The 20,426-nt window shown below is 43.2% G+C and overlaps 1 protein-coding gene and 1 long non-coding RNA gene across 5 annotated transcripts in view; one reads left to right on the top strand and one right to left on the bottom strand.

The window, feature by feature from the left end:
• palmdb (palmdelphin b) overlaps positions 1-20,426 on the bottom strand; it is a 59,369-nt gene extending 38,943 nt beyond the window's left edge. Inside the window, exons 1-3 of one of the 4 annotated variants that reach the window (XM_037756470.1) lie at positions 20,109-20,426; positions 6,719-6,769; positions 2,540-2,620 (exon numbers count right to left, since the gene is read on the bottom strand). In XM_037756470.1, coding sequence (XP_037612398.1) covers positions 2,540-2,620; positions 6,719-6,763 — 126 coding nt within the window. In that variant the 5' untranslated portion in view covers positions 6,764-6,769; positions 20,109-20,426. Of the gene's footprint in view, positions 1-2,539; positions 2,621-6,718; positions 6,770-12,666; positions 12,685-20,108 lie in introns of those variants that run through there. The other 3 variants (XM_037756471.1, XM_037756467.1, XM_037756468.1) reach the window with 3 other exon arrangements.
• Positions 466-7,891, top strand: LOC119480363. The gene is made up of 3 exons (XR_005204896.1): positions 466-747; positions 2,252-2,253; positions 7,879-7,891. It is a non-coding gene; the product is annotated as an uncharacterized LOC119480363 (long non-coding RNA).

Here is a 20,426-nt window from a genome sequence, read left to right as displayed (position 1 = left end):
ATGATGTACTACGGTTAAGTTGGAAAGATATTCACAGATTCAAACTTCCTGGATCAATAACTCATAACCGAAACGTTGTTAAAACACAAACAATGGCTCTTTCTAACCGTAGTAAGATAGACAACGAGGGACAACCTCATTTTAATCAACACAAAACACAACGTTGATCTCTATGAGCAGCTGGCTGTGAGACGAGCTGTCAGGGACCGTCTACAAAGTGCAACGCCGAAAAGAGAAAAATATTCAATAATTTCAGTATTATGCAGTTTAGTACCACCAAAATTACTCCACACATCTATTATCTCCTCGTAGTTGTACTACAACACTTAGTTTGGAAAAATGTGCTTTTGCATAATTCTTTTGAATTTTTAATGGGAAAAATATTCAATAACTTCAGCATTACTTCACACATCTATGATCTCCTCATGGTTGTACTACAGCAACCAAAATTATGCAAAAGCATATTTTTCCAAAGTGTTGTAGTACACCTATGAGGAGATCATTGATGTGTGAAGTAATGTTGGTGGTACTACACTGTATAATACTGAAGTTATTGAATATTTTTCTCTTTTTGGCGTTGCACTTCGGCACGGTCCCTGACAACTCGTCTTACAGCCGGCTGCAGATAGAGACCGATGTGTCCAGCTCAGAGGACGGCTCGTTGTGATTAAAATGAGGTTGTAGCTCATTGTCTACCGTACTACGGTTAGAAAGAGTCCTCGTTTATGTTTTAACAACATTTCTGTTGTCGAGGGAGCGAGTTACTAACTTGAGGGCACGACTTAATAAAAATGTTCTCCTAGGGGACTAGGGGGGCTCCGTAATTTACTGTGAAAGGTGTTACATCTTCTGGTGTTCTGGGGGACTCTAGACACAGTCAGAATAAAAGCACTCCAGAGAGGACACAAGGTCAGTCGGTCAGTCAGTCTCACGTCAATCACTAAAAAAGACTGATTCTCACTGCTCACTTAAAGACAGCTACAGGTTAGTGATACTGTACTATATTTTAATAACAATAATGGTCTAAGATATCATTTGTATTTTAATAGACTGATACAAATGTATATGTGTGACAATCCAAAGATGCCCTGTGTGTTGTTTGAGTGGTATTTATAAGAGTGATTTGATTTTTGTCCCCCTCTCTTGTCTCTCTTACTCTTCTTCAGATGAAGACTAGAGTTAAAATGGTTGACAATTGTACCACTTAAAGGTGCGATGTGTACGATCTGGCCAGAATTTTAGTTTAAAGGTCCCATATTGTGCTCGTTTTCAGGTTCATACTTGTATTTTGTGTTTCTATTAGAACATGTTTACATGCTGTAATGTTAAAAAAAATCTTTATTTTCCTTACACTTTCTGTCTGAATATGACTGTATTTACTGTATCTATGTCTTAAACGCTCCATTTTAGTGCATTTTGACGGAATTGCGACGGAATTGCAACAGGATTGCATTGCTAGGCACAACTTGGGTCCATGTGTACTTCCTGTCAGTTGATGACATTCACATACACTGCAACCAGGAATAAACTGGGACACATTTAGAATGTTTACGTTTAAATCTGTGTAAAGGGTTTAAATATTGCATATTTGTGACATCACAAATGGACAGAAATCCTGACAGCTTGTTTCAAATGCAGAGTTTCTGAATACGGGCTGTGTGTATTTCCCTGTGGATTGAGTGTTTTGATACTTTCACAGTATTTATATAGGACTTAAGCCTGCTTTATAGTAAAAAACATGAAAATCTCACTTTTTTATAATATGTCCCCTTTAAAACATTTATAAAATTAACATTATCTTAATAATATGGATAAGTAACAGTGTTGACGTTATGCCTAATACGCCAGTGTATTGTGCTGCAGAGACATCTACTGCTAACAGCTAGCCCCGGCCCTCCTGTCCTGTAATACCACTTGTACCTCGAGAGGCGATAGTGAGTCAGTGTAGCGTCCAGTCTGATGCTAGAGCTGCCCCGATGGCTGCTCAATCACACATCCATGGTCCGTGTGTCATAGTTTTCATAGTTTATTGTATTAAATGGCCGCCAGGAGGTTGCACTGGTATTTCGATCGTCCCTCAGAGTTTGGTTGAATGTTGTGTATTCTTGCCCTGCTGTTAGTTAGTAGTTGGCTTTCAAACTTGGATGGTATGGAGCCAGTAGTAGAGGGGGAATGCTGCCTCTATGTCTTTGGAACAGGTGGCAACATGTTACACATTGCACCTTTAAAAACAGGGACTGTGGACCAAAAGATGTTGTTAGAATATCAGTATTGGAGTGAACGAGCTGTGGGTAGAATAAGAACAATATTCCTATAATGCTGATGCAGAAGGTCTGGCTTTTGCTTCAGATTGTGTCTAAGTTTGTACAGAAATGAAAGCGAGATTGTCGCAATGTTATTAGCTAACAGAACTAGTAAATGGAATCACATAATCTTCATCCCTGACTTCCTCCTGGCTTCTTTCCAGGCTCTGTTCGGTGTCTGCTGGAGACATTTAATACATTCGGATGTTCTTGTTGTCATCACAGTAAAAAAGTACCTTTATGTACTGCAGCTTTAATTTCTCCTCTTCGATCTGTCTCCTCTTCTTGGCGATGTTCTCCTGGATCCTTCTCTTGTCCTGTTGGAACAAATCAAACATCATGTGTACATTTTATAGTGTGGAAACAATTCCACCTGTTGTCCTTTAGTGCTGACGCTTCAACCTCCAGCTGACAGCTGGACAGCTATACATAGCTACAAACACGACCTTCATGACCTGACCCTACCTGTCAGTGTGTGTGTGTGTCATTTGTACATAGCATGTAACCAATCAGAGAGCAAGAATAATAAATTAGGCTGTGACTGAACTGTAACTCTACCCAGCCTCCCTCATTGTTGGACCATGGTCAACCAAAGTGGCCTGAATCTCATCACAGATTATGGCTGGATATTCTTTGGTCTTGTCCTTGTTCTTCCTCTTCCTCCTCCTCTTCCTCTCACTCCTCTTGCTACAACTCTCCCCTGTTGGCATCCATTGCTCTAAAACACAGGAGCTCAGATGTGGCCCTGTTATTGCTAAAGCTCTGGTTGCTAATGGAACCATAGTGCAACATGTGTTTGGCCATGAAGCCCGGAACACACCAGGAACGTCAGCAGTGCATGGCGGCTGCGTTACCTGTTGTTTTTTATTTCGGCGTCCGTGTTGACAGGTTAGAGCAGCCACACTGCCCGCGTGAGACACGCATCTCAGCTGCGTCTCTTCTAGAGAATGGAGGCCTATTTGCGCGTTTCACAGCAACAACAGACAGTAAAGTGATCTATTGACTATATATTAACATCATACCACGAACCTTACTATAGCGTTGATTTCTATCTGTAGAATATGTTAAAAAAAAGTCTTATTTTTAAATCAACACTTCCAGCTTTCATTTCAAAATAAAAGCCCTCATGCGTTTTTTCTGTGGACAGAATTCCCTCATTTGTTAACACGAGGCTTTTATTCTGAAATATGTACCGGCCAGTGTTCTAGAACATGCAGTGACTTGGAGAGCTCTATGAATGAATATAGTACAGAGTTTTAATGTCGATTATAACTATTATTTACAAATTACCACACATTTCTTAACCTTTTTCGGTTTAAAATAAATATAAATGACGTTTATAATGAAATGAAATGGCCATTAAAAGGCAAACTCTATATAGAATGAAAGGGCTGACAGCAGCAGCAGCAGCAGCAGCAGAAACACAGCAGACACGCAGCTGGTGTAAACACCAGACACGTGAATCACGCAGCCACCACGCCACGCAGCCACCATGCAGCCGCCACGTGCTCCTGACGTTCCCTGTGTGTCCCGGGCGTGAGAGGAGTCACAGTGGATCGTAGGAAATATGAACACAAGAGATTTTTATTCATGTTGATCGAGCCAAATGCAGAGAATTGTGCGTAGTGTTTTGAAAAAAGTGTGATTTAGAGCTGCAGTCAGAAATGTGCTTGTATTTTAGCAGATTTGGTTGAGGGGGGTTGGTACATGAGTTACAGGTGGTGCTCTTTGTGTCTCAAGAACCAGTGTTAGTGTGTAAACTATCGAGAGAAAGTGTAATAATGGACACGTATCTGTCCTGATTGGACAATCACGGACAAACACACTGGCTTTAACAATCAAAACACAAGCCCTGTGTTCCTGGATGTCACAGTGAGGGGGGGGGGATCACCGCCAGCTAAAATTAACTCCTGGATCTTGGATCAGAGCGGCACTAAGCCCCAGTGAAAGGGGATCTCCCTGGTGACGTCTGCTGGTATTTATAGTCCTGTCTCTGTCTGGGTCTGACGGTCAAACTCACAGACTCTGGCATCGCGATAACTGCTCATCATGTTCGTCTTCCTCTCTGAGATGGGGGAGGAGGGGTTTAACACCCGGGAAACACAGGAAATGTCAGGAGCACGTGTCGGCTGCGTGGCGTGGTGGCTGCGTGATTCATGCGTCGGGTGTTCACACCAGCTGCAATTCAGCTGTGTGTCTGCTGCATTTCTGCTGCTGAAGCAGCTGCTGTCAGCCCTTTCTTTCTACATAGAGTTTGCCTTTTAATGGCCATTTCATTTCATTATAAATATCATTTATATTTATTTTAGACAGACAAAGGTTAAGAAACGTGTGGTAATTTGTAAATAATAGCAATAATCCACCATTAAAACTCTGTACTATATTCATTCATGGAGCTCTCCAAGTCACTGCATGTTCTACAACACTGTCCGGCACATATTTCAGAATAAAAGCCTCGTGTTAACAAATGAAGAAATTCTGTCCACAGAAAAAACACTTGAGGGCTTTTATTTTGAAATGAAAGCAGGAAGTGTTGATTTAAAAATAAGTCTTTACTTTTTTTTCATCTCCGTAACATATTCTACAGATATAGACATTGAAAGTGTAGTAGTAGTATTCTTGCTGATATGATGTCAATATACTGTCAATAGATCACTTTCACTGTCTTTTGTTGCTGTGAACCACGCGCAGCACGCGTTAAAAATAGTCGATATCTCTATTCTCTAGAAGAGACGCAGCTGAGACGCGCGTGAGATGCGGACAGTGTGGCTGCCCTAACCTGTTAACACGGACGCCAAAATAAAAAATAACAGGTGACGCAGCCGCCACGCGCTCCTGACGTTCCTGGTGTGTCCCAGGCTTAATATGTGTCTGAAACGTCTACAGAGGACCATCTCCCACTGACTTCTGGTAAGCTTGTTCTGAATATCCAGGCAGCACAGATTCACATCTCAGGGGCACCTAATATGTTCCTCAGTGCTTTGGTAATCCTACCAACACATATAATGATCAGTAAACTCGCTTTTATCCCAACTTTTTGCAGCAAGAATCCTGTCATACGGAACATTCTACTGTCACTGTCAGGAAGAGAAACATTCTTTGGTGAAACATCAGGATTATTAGCCTCCGAGCCTCTGAGTGTTGATTATAAGCAATATGAATAAACTTGTGCTGCTTAGTGTCGCTGCAGCTATTTCTATATATATATATATACTGTATATATGCTCTCTGTGTTTCTTGAATTGTGTTAATATCTTTCTGGCACATGTAAAAGCTAGAGATATCTACTGCCAGAACTCTGAAGGTTTTCCTCCACAGCTCTGACTGTCACCCTGCAACTACACACCCACACTTTTTATTTTCTCCTGTTTCACTGCTGCATCATGACGTCCTGCTCAGACTAAATATCACAACACTAAATCACTAGGATGCCGTTAGTTATATTGCTAGAAACACACTCACACACATTACAGATGTGTACCAGGCTGTAAACATGTTTATTTCTGCTGTAATGTTGGTCATTTTAACACAACACAAGGTCTGTGGGGATTGACACACATTTTTTAAGTCAAGTGGACATTCAATAAACTGCATTTTTTTTTTTTTTTTTTCAGCCTCGGAAGTTGCCGTTTTGTTAAACCTGCATGTTGCTCTGCATTTTGACTTAATTTTTGCATAGGAGCCACATTTGAGTTGGTTGTGCACACTGTGCTGTAAAAGGTTATATAATGTCTCATCATTAATATGACCATTAGGGGTGGAAGAAAATAATGATGCTGCAGAAAAGGTTAGAGAACCACCACTGCATTACAGGAAAGGTCGGTAAACATAAAAAAGTATTGTTCAAGCTGTCGAACTGCAACCTATTTTGACTTGTTTTAAACCAGTCATTTTCTATCTTATTTGATGACAATTCTGAAAGAACTACAGCCAGCTAACACATAACATTATCCTGTTCCACAGTTAAACAGACAGGTGTATTTCATCACATTATTTGAATTGGCAGACTAATAATCAGTAAAAGATTAACAGCAGATATCTGCAATAATATCAGAGTCGTGCGATCCCAATATTCGCCGATTTCAATAACTTCATAAGCCAAAAACCACGACAACAACAAGTGTGTCCCAGCCGTGTGCATCGCTTTTAAGTGTCCCCCTGGAAACACTTCCTGTTGTCGTATGAGCTTCTTGCAGTTCGTTTCTGTATTTAGTTGTTTCAAATAAAATGACTCACATAAAAAACAAATAAGAACAGTTTGAATGAATCTGCTCTGACTACTTTCAGCTTGATGGATTCTGTGGACATTCAGAGTTTAGTAAGAGCCAAAAAAATCAGCAAAGCAGCTCTCAACATGTGACACAGAGATTATTTGTATCCTTTAGCTATAGCAGAAGCACAGGACCGGTCCTTACCGTGATTGCCTGGAGCCTTTCCTTCAGCAGGTCAGCCTCCTCCATGGTGGCCTATACAGGACACACACACATTACATGACAGTGAATGAACTGGGAGGAGGAACGAAGTGACATGGCAACACAAAATCCAAATATTATTTGAAATAGGCTCAAAGCTCCAACCTCAGTTATACTGTATTTCTCACGACCTTTCATGCAATGTATCACTAATGGAGCTTAGAGGTAGAGGTCGAGCTTTCAACTTTCACCCATCGTGGACGCTCTAAACGCTGCCATGTCCAACGTGTTTTACTGTTACTGAAAAAGGCATGAAGCATAGAAATAAATTCAGAAAAAAAAGTTTGGAAACTTGTGTTTGGTGGACTATTCCTCTGTTGTTACAATGCTAATTGGCATTGTATTTTACATCGTTGGAAAGCCTGTTTATTTACCTTCAAAATGATGTCCAACTTGTAAGGATCATGCATTTGTGGGATGAGCAGCACAGCTGATTATGTGGGTAGCGCCCAAGTGAAATTTGCCAAAATGCTCTGCCAATGGTAAACAGTATATTCTCCTGTTGGTATTGACTCTGGTTTTGAGTTGTTTGGTGGATTGGATGATTGAACTCTCTATCAGTAACAAGGAACAAACAAGACATATTGGCAAATTTAATTTAACTTTATTCATTTAATACACCGTCAGGAGCCTCAGTAGCGGTGGAAGATCCATACGCAGCCACAACAGCCTGGCACCTCCTCCTCATGCTGGTCACCAACCTGGTCACACGTTGCTGTGGGATGGTGTTCCATTCCTCAACCAGGATTCGTTGCAGGTCAGCCAGCGGCAAATTTTGCTGTGCTGCTCATCCCACAAATACATGATCCTTACAAGTTGGACATCATTGTGAAGGTAAATAAACAGGCTTTCCAATGATGTAAAATACAATGCCAATTAGCATTGTAACAACAGAGAAATAATCCACCAAACACAAATTTCCAAACTTTTTTTTCTGAGTTTAGAATAGGAGTAGAACAGACATTGAACACTTTGCTGTGGTCTTTAAACAAAATGGCGATTTTTGTTAGTTGTTATGATGATAACTTAACCGCCGACGCCTGTTCAGACCAAAAGGCCCTTTCCACAGCAACACCTTTGACATGATTGCAGGGTGAACACAGGTGTTATTGATCCATTTAGGTGGGCCAGGCCCAGAACTTGCATTCTGGCTCACTGGAGTGGCTGTGACACTGAATAGAACAGGAGCATAATTCATTTGATCAATTACACCTGTGTTTACCCTGCTATGACAAGTCAAAATGGGTGCTGTGAAAATGTCTTTCATTCTTGTGAAAGAACGTGTATGAGGGCACGTTGACTATAAGCTTGCTTCAAATAAAGGCCTGCTACCCTCTAACTGTGCACGGCAACCTGGTTTCTCGTGTTGTCACGAGATCACATGAGAATCACAGGATCGATTGTCACACAAAAATCAATCTTGTCAGGCTTTAAGTAATGTGTTTGCGTCCAGCTCGCCAGACAATGGACCAATCAGAGAGGAGCTAGGTGTGTGAAACCGTGAGACCCGGCGAGAGTGAGAGTCTAAACTACAATGGCGGCTCCTGAAGAGGTTAACATAGAAGCTGCAATAGCATCAGTTCTATCAGACCTGGAGAGGATTCCTTCAGAAGAGCAAAGAACGGAACATCTAACCTTCAGTTAGTTTGTTAGTTTGATTGACAGATGGCTCATCCAGTCACCTGCCAAGTATTTTTTTGAAGGTGCCTGCCCTTTTCCAAAACCGCTTCCAATGACTCCTTCTCAAAGTGTTCTGTGTAACAGACCATCTGACAGGGTCCGGTTAGGTTCCCTCTGCAGGGTGAACACAGGTGGAATTAATAACATTAATTATGGCCCTGAGTGGCTGTGACACACTAAGTAGAACGGGACCATAATGAATTTGATTAATTACACCTGTGTTTACCCTGCTATGACATGTCAAAATGGCTGCTGTGAAAATGTCTTTCTTACTTATTTCTAAAAGGGACAGCTGAGACTATACAGGCACACACACACACACACTAGATGCCGAAGCTGCTGTTACACGTCACGCCGACATGAGTCAGTCCAAGACTCTTTATAGGGACGTTACCTGACCTAGAGAATACAGTGACAATCAGTTAGGCTACTATTTGCACATACAGAGTGTGAGGGCCAGCGCTCCCTGCCTAGGTGTGGTTGAGTGGAGCTTCCTGCCTTCATAAGGTCAGGTTTGGGGTGATTAGAGTCTCTTTGTCTGACTCCTGTTAGATGTTTGGCAGGTCAACACTGTTTTTCCAGGTAAAAGAGAGATTTTGGGAGAGACAAATGGTTCTGTTTTATAGTGAGTTTAACCATTTCCTCTGTCTATAGATTTGTAGTGCAGCTGTGTCCTGAGCCGTCCAGAGTGATGCTCTGTAACCTCATACTGAAAAGGTATGTTGCAGAAAAACTTAAGTCTGTTAATTTCATTTCATATCTTAAAAGTAATATGGTCAATCTAACCTTTCTTAGGGAAGGATTCAGCCTTTTGCCTCTCCCCCGGTTGAGCCACAGCAGAGCCAGTGAAGTAGGGCCCTGAGGAGTAAGGTAACTTAAAGTAGGCTGGTAATGTAGGAGGGTTACTCCCTCTGATGTATTCTTACAGGTATATTTGATATTTACCATGTTTCCCTTCTTTTTTCAGATTGAAGCTAGACTGCTGCTTTGCCTAGATGTATTTAACACAGAAGCCTGATTGTGACTACTGAATGTTTTACATGGACTAAAAGAGAGAGACTGTGTCCAGCTGCCCCTTTGTCAATTTGGACACATCCAAGTCAGACTGTTGCATTGTGATGGTTATTACTTGAAATCCTTTTTAACTCTTTGTAAACCAGAACCAACTGATTCATATTACATTGTATTTTTGTTTCTGTTCTTCCAGGCAGTGGGAGACCTGCAGGGGGTAGACTAGTCGTGGTATTTCCCCTCTTCTTCCCATGCCGTGTGGTAGGCCCAAAAGGGTGATAGTCACTTTTTACAGTTTCATACATTATCTATTTGCAGTACTGGTTGCAGTGTAGAGAAATAGTTCATAGTGTGTTCACGTGGTGAGTTTAAAGAGGGGTTATAATAGAATCGCCCCGCAGACAGGACCCTGCCTTAGTATTTGGCATTTTTTTTTATTCTTTTTGGGTTCTAATTTAAAAGGGGGGTCAGTTGGAGTTTTTATTGGAAGAACTGTTTTAACGTTCTATTATTGTTGAATAAATATTGTTAATTTATGATTGCCCTCTCCTTTTTTTAGGTTATCGATTAGTTTTCCCTTTAATTCAATAAATGTGGTAGTGTTGAACTGAATGCACGTCTCCCGCTCTGGAATCTGTGAATCTATTGGTGTCAACACTCAAGTAATTGAGGCCTATTGCCTGTGGGTCTCTGCAGTAGCATTGCACTGGCCATTCTCTATACTGTGTTGGGTTACATGAGCATAAATCTAATTATAAAGCAATTGAGGTATTCTTTTGAGTCATGTGAAGCCTGTGTGACAGTCTGATAATGTTATTAGTCCAGGTAAGCAGAATCCAGCCCCAGTCGCACTAAATGGTGAATGAATGACACGGTAATTCACAAGTCATTACGCGTGCAGTAACAACGTTGTTCTTGTTTTTGCCGTGTCATTTGTACACTGTGTAGTCTGTACGGACTGCAATGTAATCACAATATCTGGCATATCTGGTACAGCTTTAAACTGGTTTCTTTCATACTTAACTAACAGATATTTCCATGTTTGTATAAATAATCATGCCTCCTCATCAGCCCCTTTGCGGTGTGGAGTGGACACTCAGATCTATTTTTCAGCCAAAACCAATAAGCTCAATCAACTGTCCTCCTTCCATGACTGCTTAGCAGCAACCAAAGACTGGATGTCTCTCAACTTTCTCCAGCTAAACCCTGATTAAACAGACATTCTTTTAATAGGACCAGACAATTGTGCTACAGCAGTTCATCAGTTTATTGGCCCACTTCAATCCAATATCAGTCCTACAGCTAAGAACCTTGGTATCATCTTTGACCGGAATATGACTTTTGACCATCATGTCACTAAACCTGTCCAGACCTGCTTTCTCCAACTCAGAAACATTGCAAAAAATCAGATGCATCTTGTCTTCCACGGATCTTGAACTAGTAATTCACACTTTCATATTCTCCCGTCTAGACTATTATAATTCCCTCTACACCTGCCTCAGTCAATCTGCTTGAAATCGCCTACAGGTGGTTCAAAATGCAGCGGCCATGTTATTAACCAGAACTAGCCGTCGGTCTCACATCACCCCTATCCTGGCATCCGTCCGTTGGCTCCCTGTAACATTCAGAATCAACTTTAAGATTTTGCTTATTACATTTAAGGCACTGCATCACCTCGCCCTCAGTTACATTGCTGATCTCTTAGTTCCATATTCGACCTGTCGAACACTTCGATCCTCTAATCTCGGCCTTTTATCCATCCCCCGCTCAAACTGCAAAACAAAAGGTGATCGGGCCTTTTCTGTCTTAGCCCCCCCAACCCTCTGGAATCACTTCCCCCGATCTATTAGAGCTGCTGAATCTCTGGACTGTTTTAAAGGGACTGTTTGTAACTTTTTAAGCGTATAAATGTACCGGGTCGGGACACATGCGCGCTCGCATATGCGCGGTCGCATGTGGCTGGAGTCTTTCCTCCTCTGCCTGCTTGCCTTCACTGACACACAGCGCGCGTTCTCGCTCCACCTCTAGATGTGCATGCGCGCACACTCCACACTGCAGGAGAGTTAGTTTAACTCTGAGAATATCTAGTGAATGTACAGTGGACGTTTGTGCAGAAATAAATGCTGCAGCTCCTCCAGACCAACAGAGGTTTCCCGTGTCTTGTGAAGTGACGTTATCACTGGCACCCGGTCGGAGACGGTAACGTTTCTCTTCCTGCTTCAGCCCCGCTGCAGGGGGGTTACCGTCTCCGACCGGGTGCCGGTGTCTCTCTCCGGCTGTGGTCGGAGGCGATAACATTTCTCTTCCTGCTTCAGCCTCAAAGCCAACACTAGGATCAGCATTGATTCATGGAGAGACCTTCGTCTGGTCAGCTAACATTACTGCCAAGCAGCTGAAATATAGAGTGATATTGTGCGTTTAGCTGACGTGTGTCGCCTCACTGTTTTGAGCGATGCTCGTTCATGTCTGTTTAGAGCGAGCACAAGCGTGAGCCCGACGCTGACTTTCGTTGACTTAACGGCCACAGGTGTCGCTGTTAACAAGACATTTCTGAAAGTTACAAATAGTCCCTTTAAGCGGCTTCTAAAAACCCATCTCTATAGGCGAGCCTTTCTATAGGCCTCATCCTCATGTGTGTTTGTCTGTTTTAGTTTGATCTCTTTCTCATTGTTTCTGTGTTTGTAATTTTTCCTTGTTTTCATCATCGTCTGATGTTTCATTTATGTGTGTGAAGCACTTTGTAACGTTGTGTTTAAAAGGTGCTATATAAATACAGCTTTACTTACTTACAATGGTATAAGAAACATATAGAATATTGCCTGTATTATCCTTTAAGGGTGTAATGAATTACACATTAAGTAGTTTTCATATATAGTTTTAGACTCTTCCATCTTATTACACACAGTGGCACAGTGTTGAACTGTATGTTATACATTATATCATAAACTGTCAGCTGTCTGCATGCTGGGGGATAGTTGAACTGAACAATGTCTGTGATTTACTGCAGCGTATTATAACACACCATGTGGATCTGCGTATAGCCTTGACAGGGAGAAGTAGCAGGTCCGTGTCACATGTCGGACGGATGATTAATATCCAGTCACGATGAGCAGCGGCTGTAGAGAATGTAACATGAATGTGTCGGTGTTCTGCGTTATAATCCGCAGCAGTAAATCAGAGCAGAGAATGAATGGCTATACCTCTCATAGGGCTGTCTGAAAAACAGAGCACCGGGTTCACGTCCACAGCCACGTGAGGGAGACGACAACAAGACACCACGTCTGCTATAATGTAGTGTGGGAGAAAGAGAAGAAGGAAGAAAAGTCAAAAAAGAAACTAGAAAGAAAGAAAGAAAGAGATGAAATCAGGATCTTTCCCTAAACCTAACCAATCAGAGAGGAGCTGCTGCAGCTAGGTGTGTGAGAACACAGTGAGAGTCGACACAGAGAGGCGACTGTTTGTCCTAAACAACAATGGCGGCTCCTGAAGAGGTTAGAAGCTGCAATAGCATCAGTTTATATCAGACCTAGAGAGGATTCCTTCAGGAGAGCAAAGAACAGAACATCTAACCTTCAGTTAGTTTCAGTCTTTCCTTAGATCCACCACACATAAGTCCACTTCTATGTGTTCATCTATAAAACAGTCACCACTTATAGGAGCTTTATAGGTATAGATATAGGAGATTATAGGAGATCTGCATGGATCAGCTGACTGGCCGGGTGATGTCCACCTGCTGGAAATATACCGTCGGAGGAAACATGATCGTCGGTGGTGAATAAGCGGCGGCGTGTTTATTTATGTGGTGCTGATGTTCACACCGCTAGTAGCACCTGAGCCGGGTAAATGTCACCCCTGTCCGTGTTCACTACTGTCTGCTTACTCAGTATATCGGAGGGGAAACATGACCAACCCTGATTCATCAGGTTTTAGAGCTTCTTGTCTGCAGGTCAACACACCAGAATGAAGCCAATGCTTTTCACTTCTTATCTGATATACTGTAAGTTCTTTTCCATAGCTACCACAGCTGAAGAAGCACTCTAGTTCTTCTGTATACCAAGTAAATAAGTCACTGCCATGTCACTGGTGAACAAAAAAAACAACAGAGAACATCAGTAATAACTGCAGGTGTTTTTCACACATATATCTAACTCTAGAGATACGTTTGGAAAATTGGCTAATTTTAGGTAGGTAGAGAAACAACTCTGTCCCCCATCCCGTCTCCATATCGTTCTTACGGAACAGCGAGGTGGAATGACGGCAATAACATTCCCGCCTTGAGCAGGCTGTATGAAAGTGGCTCAAAATTGAATTTCCCCTAGACCAGGGGTCGGCAACCTGCGGCTCCGGAGCCACATGCGGCTCTTTAGCCCCTCTCCAGTGGCTCCCTGTGGATTTTTAAAAATGGAAATGAATAACAATTTTTTGTTTACATTATTATTTTTATTTATCATTGTTGTAGGTCTATGGTACGACGGAACGACGGAGTATTAGGGCCATATTGAGGAAAAAAAATAAATCTGAGATTTCGAGAATAAAGTCATAATATTACGAGAATAATGTTATAGGTTTACGAGAAAAAAGTCGTAGTATTATGAGAATAAAGTCATAATATTATAAAGTGTTAATTTTACTTGTTAGTTTATTTTTTTCTCGTAAAGTTATGACTTTTTTCTCGTAATATTACGACTTTATTTCTCGTAAAGTTATGATTTTATTCTTGAAATCTCAGATGTTTTTCCCTCAATGGACCCTAATAATCCGTAGTACATTGTCTCTTTGGCCCTCACTGCATTAGACGTATAAACTATATACTTAGACTATAAACTGTGTTACCTTCATCACAATGCTCAAATGTTTTGCGGCTCCAGAAAGATCTTTTGATAGTAAAGGTTACCCCTGGACTAGGGGATCAATAAAGTGCCTTTCTTTCTTTCTTTCTTTCTTTCTTTCTTTCTTTCTTTCTTTCATGTCACATGATTTGTTGACCATCCATCCAGCCTGACTTTTGGAACTTAGAATTACCAGACTGAAATAAGATGCATTCCAGCCAATAAACACTATGACTGAGTTTATTAATTGATTACATTTTGCTTAAGGGTAAAGGAAAGAACTATGATACTGTGATGAACACATGCAGACTGGATTAATGCAAATATCCCTGATGGTCCCCTCGATCCATACTGTTATTAGCTCACATGACCTCCAGTCATGTCAGTACAAGTCTGTTCTACTCACCATACTGTAGTAGGCACATTCATGCTTAGCCCCCTCACACACCCACACACATACCAACTAAAACCAGCCTTTCACCCACACATGGCCCCGGAACAGCAGTCATGTCACACAGGGATGACCGTGTGCATCTGACAGCTTGTGGTCAGGAAGTACTTCTCAAGTACAACTGAAGGGCAGTTTGTAATTCTTTAAAATACATCATCAAATACAATAATGGAGGCACTTTTGGTCACAGCTCCTAGAACAGCAGTAATACTAAAGTTTATAACATAGATTGTATATGAGGAGCGGATGTAGTCACCGTGACGTCACACATTGGTTTGTGGACTACGATATTGAAGCCTTGAGTTCGGCTTTTTTGATCGTCACCATCTTCATATTTTGCAACTCCCAGACAGGACAACGCCATGGTAGTAACCTGTCAATCACAACGTAGCCACGCCCTAAAGCACCCCCTGCTTTATGGTCTATGTGACTCTAAATGGGACCATCATTTACTAAATAAACATTATGCTGTATTGAAGAAGACTTGAAACTAACGATTACCTCTGCCTGGGACATAATGGTGAGATTCATTGTTGTCACACACTTTAATGAACCGACAATCCCACCCTGACCTTCTTCATCAGAGGTTTTTTCTGGCGCTATGATAACGTCACACTACAGTATGTCGGCCTTTGCTCCTGACAGAAAAGAGTTATGATTCACATTGTCGGGTGTTTGAACTTAAAGGTGCAGTCTGTAGGATTTGGCCGATTCTAGCGTCGAGGTTGCAGATTGCAACCGACTGAAACTTCTCCTGTGCCAAGCATGTAGGAGGCTCAGCCGTTGCCATGTTGAGAGCCGTTGAGAGGCAATAGAAATTCTCCCAATCTCACATTTAGCCCCTTTAAGTGAGGTTTTGAATGCAGGACTTTTACCTGTGTTCATACATTCATACACTGATGGCAGAGGCTGCCATACAAGGAGCCAACCTGCCCATCAGGATCTAATCTAAATACTCATACACACACCGATGGATCAGCCTTCAGGAGCAGTTTGGGGTTCAGTATCTTTGCTCAAGGACACTTTGACATGTGGACCGCAGGAGCCGGAGATCAAACCACCGACCTTTCCGTCGTGCTCTACCGCTGAGCCACGGCTGCTCTATCGTCTGATCTCAGTAATAAAGCAAACAAGCAGAGAGTAGCATATGCTCAAGAGTATGGACATCGCCCATGTCCCACTTCAGTCCTGGTGTGTTCCACAAGCCTTCAGTGTGTTTTTAAGGAAAAGGTTGGAGTCATGTGATCTTTTTATCATCAACATTTAACCAAAATGAAGGAGATGTATCAGATATGAATAGGTATTGCCGGTGTAGTTATACAGTGTGAAATGTGTGTGTATGCTGAACAGAAGTGTAGCACTATGTTGGGGAAACCCAAGTCCACGATTACATAAAGGTTGAAATATGAGTGACAGAAGGAAGAAGGAAGAAGGAAGGAGAGGCTGCTGAAGGGCATGCTGCTGGTTAGCCTGTCCACCTGTTGACACTATGGAGGTCTGATCCCACACTGCTGAAAATAGAGACGCTGCCTGTCTCACAGCTGGACCGACCTGACACTGCGTGCACCACCGCACTGAGTGAGTCTTCAGCAAGTGACGCATTGCTCCTGAAAAAGAGCTGATGGTGGGAAGAAAAACCCTCAAAACCTGTCAATCACATTGGATAAACATGTGGTCAGACATGCATACCTTGAATATGTGATGCCAGGTGTCAACAATTCAAACACAGCTGGATTTAGACATAATCCGGATCTGTTTGGAGGTGTGTTCTCAGGCAAGTGGGCTAAAGGAAAGGTGCTGTCTAGTTTATCTCGTGACAGAAAACCTGGGAAGCTCCATCTACAGTAGACGCATGCTCTGATCAAGCAGAGACATCATGGAGAAAAGAGTCACTAGATGCACCGATACTGTGCTCATGTACTCGTACTTGTACTCGCAAAATGGCTCCGATACAACTTTATATTATACCTTTAACCTCTCGTCACCATCTTTCTGGTCCTCACGATACACCTCCCCGACAGAGCGGGCGAGACGGGCCGGTGGTGCGCCCGACCCCGCTGGGCCGAGATCCCACCTCAGCCGGCGCGCGCCGTCCTTCACTTTGATTGCACCACGGGGTTTTCTGCACCCTCTGACTCGCGCGTGCTTTAGACTCCTTGGTCCGTGTTTCAAGACGGGTCAAGTGGGTTTGCCGACATCGCTTCAGACCCCTGGCGCCTTTTACGTCAAGCAGGGAGCCCCGTCACGGTGCGGCCGGTCTGGGTGGGGAGCGCTGTAAAGCTGCGGCCGCGAGCCACCTTCGTGGCGTACCGCCTCGTATGCGGGACTCCCCACCCTGCCGTGTGCCGCTCACACCCTCCAGCTGGCTGTTAACGAGGGTCTTTTGTCACAGAGAAGTACTCGTATCGGTACTCGGTATCGGCGAGTACCCAAATGTAAGTAATTGTATTCGTACTCGGTCTGAAAAAAAGTGGTATCGGTGCATTCCCCCCCCCCCCCCCCGTGGCCAGTGGTGAGAAACACCCTCTGCAGCTGTGGATGTTTCACAAATAATGGTGAGAGTTATGCTTCATTGGAACTGTTTTCACTGAGCGATGGATTGCTTAGTTACAGTGACTGCATTGCATAGTGTGAATGTCTCAGGACCATGAGAATGTCATCTGGATGAGCTAAACTCACAGTGGGCTGTCTGGTTCAGAGGTGACTTGTTGCATTATTGTATTTGGTTGGTTTGGGTTTACATTGCCCAGTTACCAGTAACATAACGTAATGTACCACAAACTCCCTGAATCGCTTTGGTACCAGGTACTTTTCTCAATTCTGTTTTCCACTGCAGATGGTACCCCGTCAACGTAGACAAGATTCTTAGCTGATTGTCATAGTGACGCCACATGAACTGCAGTGACATCATCTGCAACGTGACACTAGCAGATCTCTCACTGGATCCTTTCACACCACACCTTGGTGTCCTTCGCGTGGTTTGGCCAGCACGTCGTTCCGCATCGCTGAAGGTATTACGAGCTGTGTGTCTTTCAGTAGTAAGCCATCTTTCACTGTGAGTAGGGATGCAAGATACCACTTTTTTTCAGACCGAGTACAGGTACAAGTACTTACATTTGGGTACTCGCCGATACCGAGTACCGATACGAGTACTTCTCTGTGCCAAAAGACCCTCGTTAACAGCCAGCTGGAGGGTGTGAGCGACACACGACAGGCTGAGTTTAAAGGTGTGTGATGTTCTTCTGTGGACATGCGCGTTGTCACTGGTGAGCGCAACAATGTGTCCGCCGTCCAAAGTGACTTTCATAGCACGTGCTCGATGGAGTATGTGTAGCGCATCGGTTTCATCCTGAAGCGCTGGATTCTCGGCGGGAGAAGATGCAGTGCTTGGGCTCCAATCAGGCTCATGAAAGGTTTATGGTCGGTCTCCAGGCAGGCAATGTTTCCCTATCAGGAAATCCCGGAACCGTTCACAGGCCCATGTGAGACCCAGGGCCTCCTTTTCAACCTGCATGTACCGCTGTGTGGTTGGAGTAAGCGACCGCGATGTATAAGTCTCAGGCTTCCATTCCTTCTCCCACTTCTGGAGAAGAACACCTCCTAAGCCACACAACGATGCGTCGGCTGAGACTTTGGTGTCTCTGTTTTGGTCATACATGGCCAGCACTGGAGGATTAGACAGTGCTTTCTTTAATGTTTCAAACGCTGTTGCCTGGTCGACGTCCCAAACCCAGCAGTTTTTCTTCGAGAGAAGTTCACGGAGTGCCATGTCTTTTTTTCCGCTAGCTGGGGAATGAACCTTTCCAGCTGATTGACTATCCCGAGAAAACTCCTCAACTCACCGATATTTGTGGGTTCTCCAAAGGGGCTACAATAACCCTCCATAAAGAGTTAGCTACTCATGTCAACACCTGTCTCTCTCTACCTTGTGTTTGGATACCTGTGGTTAGTTTGGATGACCCCTTCCCCCCAGTGTAGTAGATTGGATTTTTTCAGATGTCTTGTATTGGTGAAGTTTAAACATCAGCTCTCACCAATCATGACCCAAAACAAGCCTTCCAATGAACAGCTCTTAACCTGACTGCCACTTGTTCTCTAAAATAATGGAACCAACAGTAGAACCCCACATTGGGTTCTAATGGCACTTCTACATTCATAGTACTCCTGTAGCATATCTGTTTGCTTAGAGAGTAAAATCCCTTCAGGTCCTTCACTCAGGGCTCATGTTGTCCAGACTCTAGACCCAATGACATGACCCCAATAGCTCCCTGTCTGTCTGAAGGTTCTCCTGACTTCTAATCCCTGCTCCTCCTTCCTTAGTCTGATCTCTGATGGATTAACAGCACACGGACTAACAGCAGACGCCTTCACCATGTCTACGCAGTCTACAGCATGGTCAGCTAAGCAACAACTTACTACGGCGATATTGGACTTTGATTAACACTCGGAGCACTCAGTAGTCCATTTAGTGTGAGATGGACATCTGGTTCTGTCATGCCATTCTGGGTGGATTGGCTTCACCTCAACACAAACTTACTACTTAATACTTTACTACTAATTTGTAATTACTCAAGAATTTAAAGACAGTTTGGGAAATACGCATATTCACTTTCTTTCCAATGGTTTTATGAGAAGATATATGTCCATCTAATTTAATAGAACAACTTGTACTTTAGTTCATGCTGGATGTACTTCATAAGAAGATAACAGCCGGTGTGATGTCAGGTCCTGACAGACGTGTGAAAATGACTTCATTAGCGTCCTCTCTCCCCGGCTCCGTCACATAACTGGAATGTTGAAATGACTGGGATGAGTGGGAAGGAAAAGGGCGCGAGGTGACTGGTTTTCTGCAGGCAGCCCAGAACAACAGCATGTATGTGGGAGTGCATGAATGTGCGTCTGTGTATACATGCATTAATTTCACCCAGATACATGTCATTTTCAGCACACTGACAGCTTGTTAGTTTGAGGGATTTGTGTTTTAAATGATGAAAACATGATGTCACAGTGACTTTATAGGCTCCTCAGCTGTTGTTTGAGTGGTCATCTGTTAAAAGTCTTGTTAGTTAAAGCTAGACCCCCCCGCTGGGAGGCTCGCAAGCAGCCGACAGCTTAAAGGAATTAAAAGATTATAGAATCAAAAGACCCCTCGTGGCTCATTTTAGCTCCTGTGACAACAAGTTACTCTGGATAACTGACTTATGGTCGAAACGATGTAAGACACAGTCCGTACATAGCAATCTCTCTGGTCTGAGGAGAGCATCTACACCCTTTGAAAGCACCTCAGCTTCAAATAGATGCACCGCATCGGCGTGAAAGAGGCAAAAGCAAAACAGTGAGAGTGATACGGAGGTCTACTCACCAGCTGTGTGTCCTCGAGCAGGTGATAGCGGAGCGTGTGAGGAAGGTACAGCTCACTCTCACAGCGTATTCAACATTACTGAGCCCGAGGTTGTGTCGGGAGAGTGTGTAGGCTGTGAGAGACTCAGCCTGACTGGGAAGACTCCCCCCCCCCCTCTCTTTATCTGCTGAGTCTGTCACAGAGCCCAACCATGCGCCTGAAATACCTCTGCCAAACACACACACACACACACACACACTCAATATATACATGCTCATACTGTACATGGATGCTGCAACACAGAGAAGTACAACTGTATTTAACTTCTGTCCGTATCAG

This window comes from Sebastes umbrosus, chromosome 21, assembly GCF_015220745.1.
Source record: "Sebastes umbrosus isolate fSebUmb1 chromosome 21, fSebUmb1.pri, whole genome shotgun sequence".
Taxonomy (NCBI): Eukaryota; Metazoa; Chordata; class Actinopteri; order Perciformes; family Sebastidae; genus Sebastes; species Sebastes umbrosus.
This window is presented reverse-complemented; position numbering and strand designations above follow the sequence as displayed.